The sequence below is a fragment of the Alexandromys fortis genome, unplaced genomic scaffold, assembly GCF_014885135.2.
Source record: "Alexandromys fortis isolate MF-2015 unplaced genomic scaffold, M_Fortis_MF-2015_v1.1 scaffold_24, whole genome shotgun sequence".
NCBI lineage: Eukaryota > Metazoa > Chordata > Mammalia > Rodentia > Cricetidae > Alexandromys > Alexandromys fortis.
In genome coordinates, this window is record NW_026067906.1 from 7022477 (window position 1) to 7040005 (window position 17529).

The 17529-nt window shown below is 41.2% G+C and overlaps 2 protein-coding genes across 5 annotated transcripts in view; one reads left to right on the top strand and one right to left on the bottom strand.

Annotated features, from left to right (window-relative positions):
- Mettl25 (methyltransferase like 25) overlaps positions 1–7210 on the bottom strand; it is a 101429-nt gene extending 94219 nt beyond the window's left edge. For 3 of the 4 annotated variants that reach the window (XM_050135446.1, XM_050135447.1, XM_050135448.1), the window contains exon 1: positions 6812–7210. In XM_050135446.1, the coding sequence (XP_049991403.1) occupies positions 6812–7070 (259 nt within the window). In that variant the 5' untranslated portion in view covers positions 7071–7210. Of the gene's footprint in view, positions 1–2087; positions 2765–6811 lie in introns of those variants that run through there. The other variant, XR_007590614.1, reaches the window with a different exon arrangement.
- Ccdc59 (coiled-coil domain containing 59) lies at positions 7169–11988 on the top strand. Its single transcript, XM_050135449.1, has 4 exons — positions 7169–7417; positions 8230–8542; positions 10012–10111; positions 11591–11988. Exons 1-4 carry the CDS (start codon positions 7264–7266, stop codon positions 11750–11752), a joined length of 729 nt encoding a protein of 242 aa, XP_049991406.1. The 5' UTR covers positions 7169–7263; the 3' UTR covers positions 11753–11988.
- Positions 11989–17529: the final 5541 nt, after the last annotated feature.

Sequence of the window (17529 nt, forward strand, 5' to 3'; positions counted from 1 at the left end):
AGCGATTTATTCATTTCCTCTACCTTTTTGTTTGTAATCTCTAATTGTTTATGGCAGTTTTTCACCTCCTGTTTAAGGTCTTCTATTATTTTCATATAATTCACTTTTGAGTCGATTTCTTCTGATTCTTTTGGAGTAGGGTGTACAATTCTTCTTATTTCGGGATCCCTTGATTCTGGTGAAGTCATGTTGCCTTTCAGGTTGTTGGAGGAAGTCTTGCATTGGCGCCTTCCCATCTCCTCGTTCAAATGGAGCCAGGAGAGGCCTGGTGTCTTGGTCCAGTCTTTGCTGTGACTGAGTCTCTGGGTGTATCTCTTCAGTGTAGAAGCAGGGACCATCCCGTCCGAGCTGGAACTCCTCAGCACCCAAACATGGACGACCGTCCAGATGGAACTCCTCAGCACTGCTCTGGGTGGGTTGTGGATGCAAGCCCGATGTCTCTCCTGGTGTCTGGATCGGATCTCCTTGCTGCTTGGGTGGCTCATAAACAAGGGGCCTACCTTGTAGGAGGGATGAGGAACATCTGAGTTCCCTGTCCCGGGCTGCTGCCGTGGTCAGAAACTCACTCACCCATCTCTCCTGGTGCCCAGACCGGATCTCCTTGCTCCTTGGGTGGCTCGTAAACCTTGCTTGCTGCAGGCAGGCTATTGGGACAAAGGAGCCCGTTTGCCCTCCCGATTGGGATTCAGTCCCAGCGCCCGAACTGGCTGAGCTGGGAGATGTTATGTGGTCAAAGAGGGGAGGGAGTCAGACGGAGGGGGGGAGGGTTGTAGATGCAAGCTGGGTGGGATTGAGACTTTTAGGTTTAAGAGCAGTCTCAATATCCGAAGGTTCCAGGGGGGCAGTTTCTTAGAGTGTGATAGAATAAAAGTATTAACTCACAGTGAGCAGAGGGCCATTATATCCGTCACTTATTGGGCAATGATGCCAACAGAAAGAAATGTGATGTTTCTGTTAGAAAAGTTAGTTATCCTATTGAAAATTCTTGAAAATATCCCACTTTGACCTCAACCAATAATTTGCTTTTTTCATTACAAGCACCCCAGAAATTTTGGGTATTGGAGCTAAGTTAATGTGGCAGCACATTTCAACAACAGTCACTTTTTAAAGGATTACATACTTTGATTCATTCTCAGTTTATTCAGTCTAGAGTTCCACAACTAATTGTTTTTTCATCCCAGAAACACAGCTGAGGTTATTTTTTTCCTGAGTGATTCAGTCTGTAACAGCCACGATTCACTGCTTTTAGAGACTCCAAGAGAATGAAAAAGGCCAATGATCTTGTGTTTACTCTCTTCTGTGGTCCAGCACGTGAGAAGGCCATGGGGCAATGCCAATGTCCAGGTCCTCACAGCCGTGTCTGTGTAAGAGGTAGCACAGAAGCCACAGTGCTGTTGAGTTTTAGTTACTTCTTAGTTGTGTGCAAATATTCTTCCTACAGGGAAAGACGCATTTTTAAAATCTGCTGCCTGCTCCATCTGCATATCCTGTGGCTTCATTGTTTTGCCTACACTTCCCTCTACTGGAAGTTCCTGATCTTCCTCCAATGTCTGCTTCACTTGTCTTGTCTGTATGACCTACATCGCTATCCCAGGTCAGTTTCTTGTAAGAAGGGCTGGGAGAGAGCATTAGCTGGAGAGCCAGTGGGTTAGCTCAGTGGGTAAAGGTGTTTGCCGAGCATTCTGACCACCAGAGTCTATCCTCACGGTGGAAGGCTAGAACTGACTCCTGCCAGCTGCTCTCTGACCTCCACAGACTCATCAAAGTACACTGTCCATGCATCTACACTAACACATCATACATCAAACACACAGCAATAAATAAATATAGGATTCAGAAATAATAACAAAATAGGAAATAAGGTGGAAAAGAAGCAGGAGAGGTTATTTTTGATAAACAGGATGCCAAGATACCTCTAATCTGCTTTGATTTTTTTCTACCAGATATCAATATACACATGAAAACAAAAGAGCAAAATACACAGACTGTAAGAATCTTCAAGAAAAAAATGCATGAAGTTTTAAAACCAGAAATAAAACCAATGAATGTATATTCGTAAATAACAAGTAAAATTTCAAACTACTTACCTGCTATTGTACTTGATGTCCAATAGAACTCTGAGGAAGATGAGCTCCATCAGGTTTCATAATAACTCACTGTCCCATTGCTAACAGGTACTGCACGTTTAAGACCACACACCAAACTTGGTGTTGGACATTTCACCTGCTATGTGAGCAAGTTAACTGTGGCTCTTATCTCATTTGCAGAGGAAATACCTAAGACTTGACAGGATTACAACTGATTCAAATGGGCACACACTAAGTGTCAGGGTAAACAAACTGTGACAGTCTGACCTTACACTCTGCTCTTGATCTCAAGTTCCATCAGCTTGCCACAGCAAGCAAAATAACAGCGGGCATTGATGGACCTGACTATCAAAGTCAGGCAACTTCTCTGACAGAGATCAGCCTACAGCGGTAAGTTAGGATAATACACACTTGCTTCTCTATGTAACCATTTCATCACTCCTTTTAACCCCTCCCTCTTCACTAAAAGTGATCCTGCTTCCAGAAATGCAAACGTAATTAGGATATCTGAAATAATAAATGTCTCTGAAAAGAAAGCGAAATATTCGTGTAAGGGTTTCTGTGGCATCTACCTCTAGAATCATAGTAAACATAAAAACTGCTCTATGTTCAGTTGTAAAGCAAAAGTACTTTGCACACAACATGAATGATGGATGATGGATGGATGCATGCATGCATGAACGACAGCATATTTCAATGCACTTACTATTGTAGCATCATCAACTACGGAATTCTCCTAAGACTCCGTAGTGGTTGCAATCACTGAGGCCACTATGAGGACTTCAATAGCACCACTGAGCCTGTTAGGGAAGCATAAAACCTCATTTCAGCCCGAATACTTACAATCTTAGGGTGAGACAAGAGTGACTTAGATCATACAGAATACAATAAAAGATATAAATATGTACTAAAGTTAGAGATACAAATGTGTTATAGGGTGGAGAAATAGTTAATCACATAGCCAATGGACCAGAATTTCAGGAAGGTATTGACAGCAGTACCTTTCTGATTATTACCTTCACAAGGATATAAAAATATTTTGTTGTATTCATTACTACAAATATTCTTATTCCTGACACATCTTTCTCTTTTCCTATTTCCTGTGTTGATAAATAGCATTTTCAATCACTGCTAAAGTTAAATCGTTACAGTATTTTTCACATACTGTGTGCCTTCAGTTCCTATGTCCAACTAGCTGTCCATCCCGGTGTACAATTTCCTTTCATTCGGAACCCTCCCCATCACTACTGTGGCTCCAACTCCATTAATTCCAGCACTACAGCAAAGCCTCATGGTATTTGCCTTTGGATAAAAAACATAATATGTCCCAAGTATTGGATGAGTTGAGGGAGTTTTCTCTAAAAAGGAAATTAATAAACTTTTATTTAATGTAAATTTAATAAAAGTTTTTAAGGCTTTGCTTTTTTGCAATAGTTGACTGTTGGGTTATATCTTTGTTAATTGCTTAATAGCCAAAAGTTAAGTATGCCTTACTAAACGTTGAAAATTAAAGATGGGTTGTGTTAAATTCTATGAACTTTGCATCTCTCCAGCATACTATAATGTACTAAGAGAACACATATAATACATATTGTTGCTTTTAAAATGAGTCAATTGTATGACCCAATTTGTGGTTGGATTTCTTTTCTTGCCTAAGCAGCTCTAGCTTAATTTATAGTTGCACATAAGATGAAAAAATATGTTACTTAAACAGGCAACCCATGTTTTTGGATGAAATAATACATATTAACAAGGACTGACATTCGGGTTCATACCATACCAATATTAACACCATAATGAATGCATAAATATAGCCAATCATTCCAAAAGCATTTTCACATTGAACTACAGTATTTGTGAAAATTAAATTAAATGTAAAACTAGAAAACTTTACCATAATATTTTAAGAATCTTTACATAGAATTTGTTGGCAAATAAAATTATACAACGGTACGTATTTAGAAACACATTTGCTAAATAAAAAAAGATAAGAAGTCAAGTAATTCAGGGATGCCTAATACTAGTCTCAGAAGACTGCACCAGTTCCCACTAAAATGGCATAAAACGTCCCAAGAAACACAGCATACTACAAAGAACAGGGCTGGAGAGCAGGTTCAGCAGGTAAAAAGCTTGCCACATAACCATAAAGATAAAGTTAGGATCCCCCAAACCAGTGGATCTCAACCTTCCTAATGCTGTGACTCTTTAATGCAGTTTTTCACATTGTAGTGACCCCCAACCAAAAACTTTTTTTTGCTACCTCATAACTGTAATTTAGCTATTGTTATAAATTGTAACATAAATATCTGTATTTTCTGATGGTCTTAAGCAACCCCTGTGAAATGGTCGTTTGACTTCTGAAAGGGTTGCAACCCACAGGTTGAGAACCACTGCCCAAAACTCATGTGAAGGCAAAAGTCCAGCAGCCTCCTGTCCTAGCTTATGCTCTGCTGCTGGGATAAAGACCACAACCAAGAGCATCTTGAGAAGAAAGAGTTTATTTGGCTTACATATCCCAATTACAGTCTAATACTGAGGGAAACCAAGGCAGGAACTCTAGCAGGGCAGGTCCCTGGGGCAAAACCTGAAGCTGAGACCAAAGATAGAGAAACACAGCTTACTGGCTTCTTCTCCACGGCTCTCTCAGCCTGCTTTTTATACAACCCAGGGCCACCTACCTGGCCAAGGGTAGCATTACCACAATGGGCTGGGCTCTCCCATATCAATTATTAAATAAAGACCACCCCCCTGCACACACACACACACACACACACACACACACACACACACACACACAACTTGTCTACGGGCCAGTCTGATGGGAGCACCTTCTCAATTAAGGTTTCCTCCTCTCAAGTCATTCTAGCTTGTATCTAGTTGACAAAACTTAGTCAGCACCTCCCTCTTATTCCAGCTGGTGGGAGGGAGAGACCAGAGACTCCGTGGAGAAGGTGGCTGGCTGGAATAGCCAAAATGACACGCTCCAAGTTCAACATGGGATCCTATCTCACTGTATTATGTGTGGAGTAACAGGGAAGACACTGGACTTCAGTCTCAGGTCATAACACACATGTGCAAAAACATGCAGGTGCAACCCTCACAAAAATGTGCATACACACATGCCCATATACCACATAAGCATGCAAAACACATGCTAGAATTTTTTTTTTTTTGCAGTGAGGAATAGCTTGAATGTTAGAATAAAGAATAAGAATTGTATTTTATAGAATTCGGAAATTAACTGGAGAACAATATAACAACTTTTATGCTGTAAAAATAAAAAATCCCCCAAGGAGCTATTGCTAGTTGATGGTGCTGGAAGAGGAGGACACATTTTCCTCAGTGGTACAGCCACTGGCAAATTGTCCACGCTCTAGTAAATAAGTCTACAGCCATACTCATACAAGCAACCCCAATTGAACTCAGTGGGCCACACACGGACATGCACGCACACATGCATACGCAGACATTAGAGAGGAGGCTAATTACAAAGAAGAAAGTGAAGAGTTAAAGCAGGAGGGGGGAATAAGATAAGGTAATGATGGGAGAATAGGATTAAAATACATTACCTACAGGCATAAAACTGTCAAAATCATAACAAAAACCTCCTTAATGTGCTAAAAAGGATTAATAATGTTGAAAACTTATCTGAGAAATGAAAACAACTAGACACAGAGAGAGAGAGAGAGAGAGAGAGAGAGAGAGAGAGAGAGAGAGAGAGAGAGAGAGAGAGAGCTAAGAGAAAGAAGGAAGAAATATATATATATATATTTTCCACTTAGCAAAAGCAAACTGCAGGACATACAACACACACCAATGAATCCAGTTATTAGTATATGCAAAATAATGTAATCTCATCGAGGGAAGACCCAGTTAACCACACATTAAAGCTTCGCTCTGCACTTTGTCATCATCATTTTTCTTTGCATTTTCTTCTGAAAGCCAACATGATTCATTCGTTCACCAATATTTACGGAGCCCTTGATGCACACCAAGAAACTTTCCGCGTGTTGGAGCCCACCCATGCTTAAGACAAATATGGTCCCTGCTCTCCACAACGGTTCACGGACGACTTGAAAGAACCAAAATTTACTAAGTTCCATTATATTCTCCCACCCTTTGTGCACATTGCATTTTCAGGATGCTCCAGGGACGAAGTTCACTAAGGACACGCCACGACTGGAAACTCGGAAGCAAGCAGCAGAAGTTCCAGTAGCTGCTGTTATTTCAAAAGAGACACTTCATAGAATCTAAGATTCCTGAAGTTTGGAAACTCCAGAGCTCAGAAAACCTCAAGGCATGCTGAAAATACATGCTTTCAAAACGGACTAAAGAGTATTCAAGACTTCGCTATCACCGTCCAAATCCAAGCTACAATCTTCCTGGTACTGTCTGAGAAAACAGGCTCTCGACTCTATTCGTCAATACTCTACTTGCCCTCAAATAACCTTCTTGTATTTCCAAAATGTTGAATTATTCCGGGAACGAACGCCTCTTCCCTGTTCCTTGGTTTCCTTAAATTGGGGAAATAGACCAACACCCAAAGATGAAACGAGGGGACCTCACAAACCCTCACTCTTCAGATCCCTCCATTCACGTCTCACAAGTCCCTGCGACGTCCACCGAGTTCCACCAGGGGGCGCACGGAGGGGGCGCGCAGTCCGTCCGCCCCGTCCCCTCCCGCCCCGCCCCGTCCCCTCCCGCCCCGCCGCCTAGCAAATCACCTGGTCCCGCCTCCTCCTCCCGCGGCGGAAGCGCCTCCCGCGCCTCGGGCTCGGCCTTGGCCGCCGGTCCCCTCAACGCCGCCAGCACGCTCTCCGGGGGCTGGTCGACCAGCTCCCGCCACACCGACTCGGTGTAGAAATCCACCGTGTGCGCGTTGGAAATGGCCAGGGCGCCCCGTAGGAAGCGCAGCAAGTCCTGTAACCTGGCGTGCAGCGTGGGCAGGTCCGGGGTCCCGGGGAGCGAGCCGAGCGCCGCCATGACGCGCGCCCTCCAGGGCTGTAGGTGGCGCCCACAGCGCCGCGCGGCGCCGCTCTTCCCGAAGCCGCCCCAGGCCGAAGCGGTGGAGCTCCGAGCGTGCGCTCGGCGGGGGGCGCGGTCGATTGCTTCGGCCTGGTGACGTATTATGTCGGCGTCCTTTGTGGGTCTGCCGGTGTAACCCGGGTGGTGCGAGATGGCGCCGGGGCGGCCGTCTTCGAGGTGGCGGACGGGAGGCTCTGCGGCGCGCGGGGAGGAAACGCGTCCGGTCGGATTCAAGAGCCAGACTGGGAAACGCAGGACCTGGCGGCCCAGCCACCAGCAAGCCTTCCCCGGGAGTGTCCGCGAGGGTATGTGAGCAGACAGCGGTGGGGGGAAGCCGAGGGCGCTTGGGGCGGCTCAGCCTGCAGAAAGGCTTTAGGATGGAGACCGGGTCTGTGTTGAGACCCGGGAGGCCATTCCTAAGCCCGCCGAGCCCCTTAGCGTCTCGGTCCTTAGCATGGGAGGACGGGACGGCACTGTCAGCTTAAGTCATGTGTCGTCGATCGGGAGCGTCTAGGGGTCCGCTTGTGGATTTACTCTAAAAACAGTTTTGCAACTGTTATTACAGCAAAGGAAGGAGGGGAAGATGATGGGGTTAAAGATAACACTCTCCCAAAGCCTTGGTAATTACAAAACACCGCAGTAACCCTCACGTCAAATGGTTAAGTATTTTGTTCGAGCTAATAAAAACTGGCAAGTGCTTAGAAAGTTGTACCTTATCCCCTTTTGTGGTGTCGTGTCTTATTTTGGAAAATAGATGATTAGTTTCTCCAACGGAAAATTTAAGATTTGCCCCCACCTGACGACCCCCAGGTGATGTTTTAGATGAATTAAAGAAATTTTGATTTGTGGATATAAATTCAAGTTGAGCTGTAGAGTTTAGTTTACTTTGTGTGAGTGTGGTATTCGACAATTTTTAGCCTTACATTTAGGCAGAGGACTAACTTGCTCCTCAGTACAAGTGCAACATAAAATGTGTTGGGTAACCTAATCTTTAAAGCAAAACTAATTCTATCGTTTTGGATATAATGTGAAAACAACCCAAAAAAACGTTCATTTCTAGTAATGTTATTTTTCATTTTCTGCGAAAGTAATGGTAACTGAACTCCTCCAATGTTAGGACAAGGTTTCGCATTCCGGAGGAAACTGAAGATCCAGCAGAGTTACAAGAAGTTGCTCTGGAAGGTAAAGAAAGCGCCAGCGTCCCAGGACTCGCAGTTCGTCGATCGTTACCCAGAGCATCTGAAACACCTCTACTTAGCCGAAGAAGAAAGACTCAGGAAACAGCAGAGAAAGGTTGGCCTGCCCAGGTCAGAAGAACAGGCTGAGGAGCCCGTGCCTGAAGACGAGAGCAACACCAACCCCGAGGGGCCTGTGTCTGAAGAGAAGTCTAGTGACTGCCCGCCTCAGCCGGAGCAGCTGTCTGCACTAAAGTATGTTCTATTTAAATAATGTTTTATAGAAGATATAGAGCCGGGACAGTGATTGCATGCATAAGACATAATGCAAGATTAAGCCAGACAAAATTCCAGCATGGACTGGGGAGGGCGTCACACAGTCCTAGCTTAGGCGATTTCAGCAACTGATGACTGGTGGGGGGTTGAGGGGAGTCAGTCTTTGGGGATGCAGATCTGAGAGGTACCCATACTCCAGTAGATGGCCCCATACCCGATGCGTATGCACTTACTGGCAGCAAGAAGTGGACTCAGTGAGTTTAATAAAAATAACAAAAGAAGCATGTAAAAGTTAGGAAGGAAACGTGTAGAGGATATGGAAGGAATTGGAGAAGAAAAAAATATTGGGTGGGTTTGATCAAAAATACATTATATGAGGGTATGTAATTCTCAAATTTTAAAAATAATAAAATTGAGCATTATTTGTGTTGTAAATAACAACAAAGTATATATTTGGGGATAAAGACAGAGTCTGGGAGTTTGTTGTGTTTTGTTTCAGTGGGCTTTTAGTAGATGAGACAGTTGAATCCTTGGAACTCGTTGGCCAGCCCCCTAGTTCATTGAGAGATCTTGTCTCAAGTAAGGTAGTGAGCAATCCCCTAGTCTCCACACATGTCTATACATGCATGTCCAAACCCGCAAAACACTCACATGCATGCAGATACCCCCAGTTCTGACTGAAATTTTTAGAAGTAGAGAATAAAAGAAAGTGAAAAAGCTATAATAGTTGGGCCAGGATATTAGTACTGTCTTTGTAACAACAGGTTGGAGTGGTGGAGCAGAAATCTGAGAGTTAAGGAATGAATGGGAAGTGGATGGCTGGTTTATTTGTGTGGAAATTTGATAGGGAAAGTTAAGAAACAAGACTAGCTGAAGAGCACATAGACTTTGGTAATGGACAGTATATGTGGTTTTAACTAGGGTGCTGCTGAAATGCATTGTAGTTATGACATGAGAGTTGAGGCATAGCAGACAGGAAGGTTATTAAGTCAGATAATAAGCTGCAACATAACTGTTACATTTCAAAGATCTCAGACTTGTCAATGAAGACCCTGTCTGAGGACTGATGGTTAGTGGTAAGAGGTTGACAGAGAAAAGGTGATCAAAGAACTCAGATTAAAGTTATTTACAGCACAACTTGTTACATGGTCAGTTCCTTTTCCATCTGTTTTTTATCGTTTTAATATCCAACAAAACCTACTGTGCTTTCCCTGGTTAATATATATTTCTCCAAAAATATCCATTTACCATATTTTAATCTGTAATTGTAACTATGGTTTTAATGTATTATATGGGCATTTTCCTATTTTTTGTCATTCTTTCCCTTCATGCTTCCCTCAGTTTGTGTTACTGATGTTTTTGTACATAAATACTGTATTTGACACAGTTGCATAATTTTCTCTGAATCATTTATAATTTAACTTGCATGTCTTAATTTCTCTTGTAAGTTCGGTTACTAGTCCAAAGAAAAAGAAAAAGAAGACTTCAAACCAAAAGGCACAAGAAGAGTATGAGCGGGTACAAGCAAAGCGTGCTGCTAAGAAATTTGTAAGCTCTACTTTTTAATTATTTAGGTTTATTTTTCTTTAACATGTACAAGCTATGCTTCTTAGTATAGGGCACATAATATTGTCTGCATCAATGATTTATAGATTATCCAGCAGACTTGTGGAATTATATAATGTTCTAAGTCTTTGATTGGCTCAGACAATGCTAGTAGGTAAGTGATAATATTTGATTTAAAAAATTGCTTGTCAGTTAATAATATGAGCATCTTGCATCTGTGATAATGATCCGCAGACTACAGCCTAGGACCTTAGATCTTTAACAAGTTCCTTGAAATAATCTGATGTTTGAGGACCCAAGACATAAAAGAAATATTGACGATTTTCATAATTTCACACTGCTGTAAAAGCCAGAGGGGGAGTAAATAATGGAATAAAGTACTCAGAAGCAAAGCAGTCTTTCGTGCTTAAACATTTCCTCAAGATCTCCCTTCGCCCTTGATAAACTGCATCTGTGTGGGGTAGTAATGGTTACTCTGAAAGTTCAGGCTTTTAGGTTTTTGTTGGTTTGTTTTGTACTAAAGTTTAAGGGATATACCAGTGTCTCATCAAAGTATCCACATAGACAGTACTGATATAATTGCGGTTTATACACATTAGAATATAAGTAGTTCATATTTTAAATTCACAGCTTAGTATATAAAATGCTTCTGACTATTCTTCAACTGATAACATGAAGAGATGATCTTTAATGTTAATACAAAATCTAGTGACATTACCATGAGATCAAAATTGTTAAGAATTGGCTAAGTAGTGGGCAGTGGTCCACGCTAATCCCATATATCATTTTGAGGCTCCCGGGACTGGACATGAAGAACACACCACCTACCACTTCTTCAGCTGTTACGTTTAAATTAGGGAGAATGTCGCAGTGCTTGTTTGATAATGGATTCATCATTGGGAATTATAGTCCTCTACACTTAGATTTGAGCTTCTGTCATAGCAACAAATGACCATGATCGTCCTTACATGGTGAAACTCATGATGTATAATGGAGTGATTTGCACTCAGAGTAAGTAGGTAGCCACCATTTTCTAAATTAATTAAATTTATAAATTAGCTAAATGACAAGAACAATAAATAAATATAAGATACAGTTTTCTAGAAATGAACTTTTTACTGTTAAATGGAATACTAGACATCTTCTCTTCTGTAAAGATCCCTAATTCTTCAGTGGGTTTAAACAGTGAAACTGTTACATAAATATTTGCCTTTTTTTAAGACTTAGGTAGCAATGCATGAGCTGCTGCCATGACTGATACTCTTTGGTCTTTTATATTCCTTATATCAGTACAGTATGAAAGACAGAGGACACAGCTGCAATTTTGGAAAACTGTTCACATTTTACACAATGTAAAAGACCAAGATCAATGGGGTTGCATTGTTATAGCAATTTCAGAACAATTCAGACTTGTACTTTCTGTTTGTGACTAATGAACATTATAATTGTTTATAATTGCAGGAATTTGAAATGAGAAAGCAAGAAAGAGAAGAAGCTCAACGACTTTACAAAAAGAAAAAAATGGAAGCTTTTAAAGTTCTGAGCAGAAAGACTAAAAAGGGCCAGCCAAACTTGAATTTGCAAATGGAGTATCTTCTTCAGAAAATACAAGAAAAGAGTTAGATTAGACAAACTGTCTCTACGGATTCATTTTGACTCACAGTGGCAGCCTTTTGTATGTGTATTGGGAGCACCTAACAGTGAACTAAATTTGTTGACATCAATGGACTGGTGAATTACATTTTTGTTTTTGTAATAGAAAAAAAAAATCATATATTTTTTTCCACAAAGAATGACTTTATCCTGAAGAACTTTAAAAACCCTCAATGGAATCTGAAATAAACTGTTTTGAAATAGGAGACTCACAGTGAGCATTTCAGTGATGTGAACATGTTTAGTGTAGCCATAGTGTTGGGGGTTGGTTACTGGGAATTAGGTCTTTGCATTTGTTTGGCAGTTTTACTACCACTAAAGTACATTGTGTCCCCTGGGAGTTTTCAGATAGGGTTTTTGAGCTGCTTACATTTCTGGGGCTGGTCTTAAACCTGTCATCCTCTTAACACTTCTAGGAGGGCTGGGATTTCAGGCCTGCACCACCATGCCTGATAGACTGTATAGTGTTTAAATTAATTTTAATGATGAAGGAATTGCTTTCCTTGGAGTTTTTATTTATTAATTTTTAGCATCTGTTTTGCAGCAAAACAAGAAAGCCTTGACATAGTAAGCAAAAGAGATTGCACAATAATGGTTGTAAAACTGTGTGGTGGCAAATACATTCTGAAGTTGTGTTAAGAAGCCTTTCATACTGCAGCCTCCATCCTGGTTTAAAAGTGCAGTGACAGGTACTTAGGAGATACTAAGCTTACTCTGCGTAGACTAATGCTTAGTCGCTTGTAATATATGCTATTGCTATTGGAGGTCAGAGCCATAATCTGATTAAGGAAGCATGCACAGTAAACAGTTTTACTGATAGCCTTTATAAATATAAAATAAAATCTGTATTTTAGATTCCTCATCCTAACAAAACATGGAGATCTGGCCCTTTGAAATACACTTTACAACATGGCTAAGGAGAGGTGTTGAGGGCTTCTTCTCTGCTTTGTTTTTGTTTTGTTTACATCCAAGGATGTTTTAGGGCAGAAGACACTTAGCATCTCCTTCAAAACCAAAGGTTCAGACTACAGGTGTGATGCAAAAACCATACAGTTCATCTGAAAGCTCTACCCTCAGTCAGGCTTGGATACTAGAGATTGGCTCAGTAATGGCTGCTGGTTTCTCTGCCACACTTAGCAAAGCCTCAAGGGGGAGATTTAATGTGAAAAGGTGGTGGGATCTGTGTGTGCATGCAGAGAAAAGCTAGGGCCAAAGGGGTTAGCTGTCTCAGCCTAGGGTATATACGGAAGGAAGAATTTTATGGGTAAAGTACTTAAGAAAAGGCTTCAAAAGCTAAAGGCAAGTGGAGCAGGAGGAAAATTACAAGGGACAAAGGTTTGCGATATAGTAAAGTATATAAAAATAGTTACTAGCAGTGGGATAATGTTTTCCCTCTATTCCTAATGGTTCCTTCCATACAGGAAAAATGTCTCCTTGTTGGCTGACTTGTTTTGCCCTGGGGCAATAGGATAACTTTTAAGTTTGAAAACATATAGGCCAGTTTAGTATACATGTGATCTCCCTATCCTCCCACCCCACTCTACTTGTATATGTGTTTATCTGTACATGTACACGTGTGGGCATATGTCTGAGGTCAGCAGTTGAGGTCTTCCAATAACTCAGTCTCATTGAGTTAGAGCTTCTCACTATCCTGGGGTCTTCTGTCTCTGCCTCCCCAGCACTGGGCTTACAGGAACTGCATTCTGGCTTTTAGTGAGTCTAAATCAGGTCCATATGCTTGGCCAGTTCAGCAGTTATTTTACCGTCGGAACCGTCTTTTCTTGAAATGGGTTCTCATGCTGTTTTGCCTAAGCCAGCCTCAGTTCCTGAACTTTTGATCTTCAGTATCCCAAGGAGCTAATACTACAGGTACATGTCGGCATACTAGACCAGGATGTACATACTGTTGATTGCCATTCTCATAAATTATAAAAACAAGTTCTGTTGAGAAAGGATGAAAAGGCCATAGACACAGAAAGGGAAAGGCCTGTGTTCTAAGCAATGAACTATCTGAGAATTTGTTCTATAGGCTGAGGTTACAGCTTAGTGGTAGAATGCTTGCCTAACATGTCAAGGTCCTGGCTTAAAGTTCCAATGCTGCAAAACAAAATAATTAAAAAGTATGCCGCATATATCGTATTTGCTAAGACAAAAATGAAAAAGAATGGCCATGTGCACACAAAAGGATAACCATGTATATGTGATCACCATGTACGTGTGATGACCGTGTACACATGAAAGGATAACCATGTACACACAAGCTTTAGGTGATCAGGAACGATCTCAGGCTTTAAGCTTTGATCTGGGCAGTTCAAATTTATATTGGGTCATAGTTTTAATTTGTAGAAGTGCAGTAGGCTTTTAATTGTTCCATTTTGTATTTTCTTAATCTTGTTTTTTTTAAGACAAGGTTTATACATAGCCTTTGGCTGTCCTGCAACTCGCTGTGTAGACCAGGTTGGCCTTGAACTCACAGAGATCTGCTTGCCTCTGCCTCCCAAGGGCTGGGATTAAAGGTGTGCGCCACCGCCCACAGCTTTGTGCTTCATTCTTAAAGTAGGATGATGAGGGTTTGACCTGAATTTAGAGCAGCGCTGTCTACCAGAAGTGATTCTGCAGGGAGGGATTCATACTGGGTCTTCAAAAAAGGGTTGGGAGGCCTTAGAAAAGATGTGAGATGTGACAAGAAGGTTCTGGACACAGCGCTTTAAAACAAAGAGTCTCAGTCTCCTTGTTCTCGCCAAACTCAAAAGGCAAATTATCCTGTATGGATAAATTAATTCTGCATGGGAGTGTTTCTCATTCAAAGCTGGTGTGCTGAATGGCCACAGCAGATGGCAGCCAAAGTAAGGCTTGGCAAGTGAGCTGATATCCAGAAAGGTGCTAGTGGAGTACTTGGCCTCCTGTGCAGACTGCTGTGGTTTGACCTTGACCTTGACTTAAATGGGAGCAGCAGGGGCTCACCAGAGGTTTCCAAAACTAGACAACAATCCTATTTACACAAGGATTTAATGACAGAAAAAGATGATAATTGGAGCTGCTAGACATTGATTAATCAGTGTTTGCTGCTTTTATAACTTCAGGACGGGTGCCTACTTGCAGTTACAGAGCTCTGTACAATTTCCGGGTCTAGCTTGTTTGTACCAGTCAAGGAATTGTGTGTACATAGCAAGAATTTGACCATTGTAAGTAGGAAATAGCAAAAGCAGTTAAAGGAGCCCAGCATTGCAAATGCTTTGCTTTTCAGGGTTGTACCAGTGTCTCAAATACGCACTGGATGAGGGAAGAGAAGTGGTTTGCCATGCTGAAGGCACAACAATAAATTTAACTCCTTGTTGACAGTTCAGTAAGCGTGCAGCTGATGGGAATAGCACTCTGGTAAAGAGCATAAAGACTTCATCGGCTCTCTTTCTGTGCGTCCATGACTTTCTACCTCAGAGGCTCTGGTACATACGGGGTTCTGGGAGTTAAATTACATGCCGGATAACTGCCTTCTAGGGGACAAGTGTGATTATCTTTGGTGTTTTATTAATTTGTCAGGCCTTTTGGAAATCAAGTGACCCTCGGCTTAATGTCGAATTAGTTTAACTTTTGAAGAGATGAATAATGTTCATTCTTAAAACAGACAACCGGTCTCCACTCTCTGAAAACTCCACCCAGGACCAGTCACGCTGTTGGCTGTATGTAATGTGAGTGAGATGGGAAACTGGGAAGCACTTCAAACTTTTTATTTTTTCAACTTTTATCAGTAAGAAGGTGTGTATCTAGGGTTTGATTTTTTTTTTTTTTATGTCTTTGAACTTTAACCTACACGATGGTTTCATGAGAAAACTTTGTTTTATTTCAGGAGCCTGATTAGGGAAAACAGAACTGAAAAGAAAGCAGGAATATTTTCCTTTTTTTTTTTCTGGGATTTATGTTTCAATAGCTTCTATTAAGAGCACTATTAAATCATGCCTAGAGCTGCCAGTTTCACTGAGGCATGATATTAAATATGTAAATGTAAAACTTGATGAATTTGACACATATATGTACGTGAAGCTTCTCTTCAGGCCCCCAGCAATTAGCATCACCTTCCAGAATCTCTCCTTGGCCCTATGTAATTGGTCCTCCCAATAGCCCGCACACTGATCCACAGCCATACCTGGTTAGCTTTTTGTTACAATACAGTCTGCATTTAAAAAAGACATTATAACGAGGGTCCTGCCAGGTGGTGGTGGTGCAGGCCTTTAATCCCAGTACTGGGGTGGCAGAAGTAGGTGGATATCTGTGAGTTCAAGGCCAGTATTTTTGCTAATAATGAGTCAGGAAGCCTTCTTTTAAAGGAGACACTCGCTTCCAGCAAACAAAGCCTAATTGAAAACAAAAATGTGGCTATCAAGTAGCTGTGCTAGGTTTCTAGAAGCCGTCTTTTTTTTTTTTTTTTTTTTTTTTTTAAACGCTTTGCTCTTTGGGAAATCACCACCCAGCTCCCAAATAAACACACAGAGGCTTATAAATGCCTGAGTTTGTCTTGGCTTGTTTCTAGACAGCTTTTCTTAAGTCTACCTTTTGCCTCTGTGCTTTTACCTTTTTCTCTTCTTTTCCTTATCTGGCTGTGTTGTTGGGTAGCTGGCCCTTTGCATTGTTAACTTCTCCTTCTCTCAGTTCTCCTTTGCTTCTTCCCTCCACTGGTTCTCTTTCTTTCTCTCTATTTATTCTCTCTGCCTTAAAGCCCTGCCTATCCCTCTCCTGCCTAGCTAAACAACATTCAGATCTTTATTAGCAATCAGGCAAAGTCACAGGGCTTCAGAGTAAAACCAATGTAACATAAAAGAATGCAACATATCTTTGCATCATTAAACAAATGTTCCACAGCATAAACAAGTGTAACAGATCTTCAACTAATATTCCACAACAGTACATATCTCAGACATTGCAATACTCTTAAATGTTCAGGTAAGTCGCCTATCAGAAAAGGATACTCATATTCAAGAACTCAGAGTAAGCAATGAAACTATGGTTCCTAGAGTGTGGTAGCTCCAAATGACAAGGTGTTCTGACAATTTCCTGAAGACTAGATAATGCATTTTACGCCAGCAAATATGTGCACAAAAGTAGTTGACTTTTTTTTTATTTTAAGTGAAAATTAGTAGTATGCATGGATGGTTATATCGTTTGTGAATTTATGGAATCCCCTCATATTTCTTTCAATTGTGAATCACTTAAATATAAGAATTCAAAGTGGTTTTAGAATATTTTTTTCATTTGAGTATTATGTGAGGAGCTGGTTCCTATAATGTGTAGCTAATGCATTACTGTGCTTACTTGATCTAAATAGGACACAAGGATCTCTACATATCTCTTTTCAAAATTAGCTGAACAGGGACATAAAAACAATAGCAAAACATCCTTTTTGTAGACATTTTTAAGAATGGCATTTGTTCTACATTTGATTCTCTTCTTTTTTAGTTTTTTTTAAATCATTTTTGTTGAGCTATACATTTTTGTCTCCTCTCCTCCCTTCCTCCCCGCTCTCTTTCTACCCTCAACCATAACCCTCACACTCCCAATTTACTCAGGAGACCTTGTCTTTTTCTCCTTCCTATGTTGATCCATGTATGTCTCTCTTAAGGTCCTCTTTAGTGTCTGGCTTTAGAGAAAAGTCTTAATGTTGTCCAGAGCTGAGGAAATTCTTTGGGATCACTGTAAACATGTGGACATTTTCTGCCCTGCAAAGAACAGACTACACATCTGAAAGATGGTAA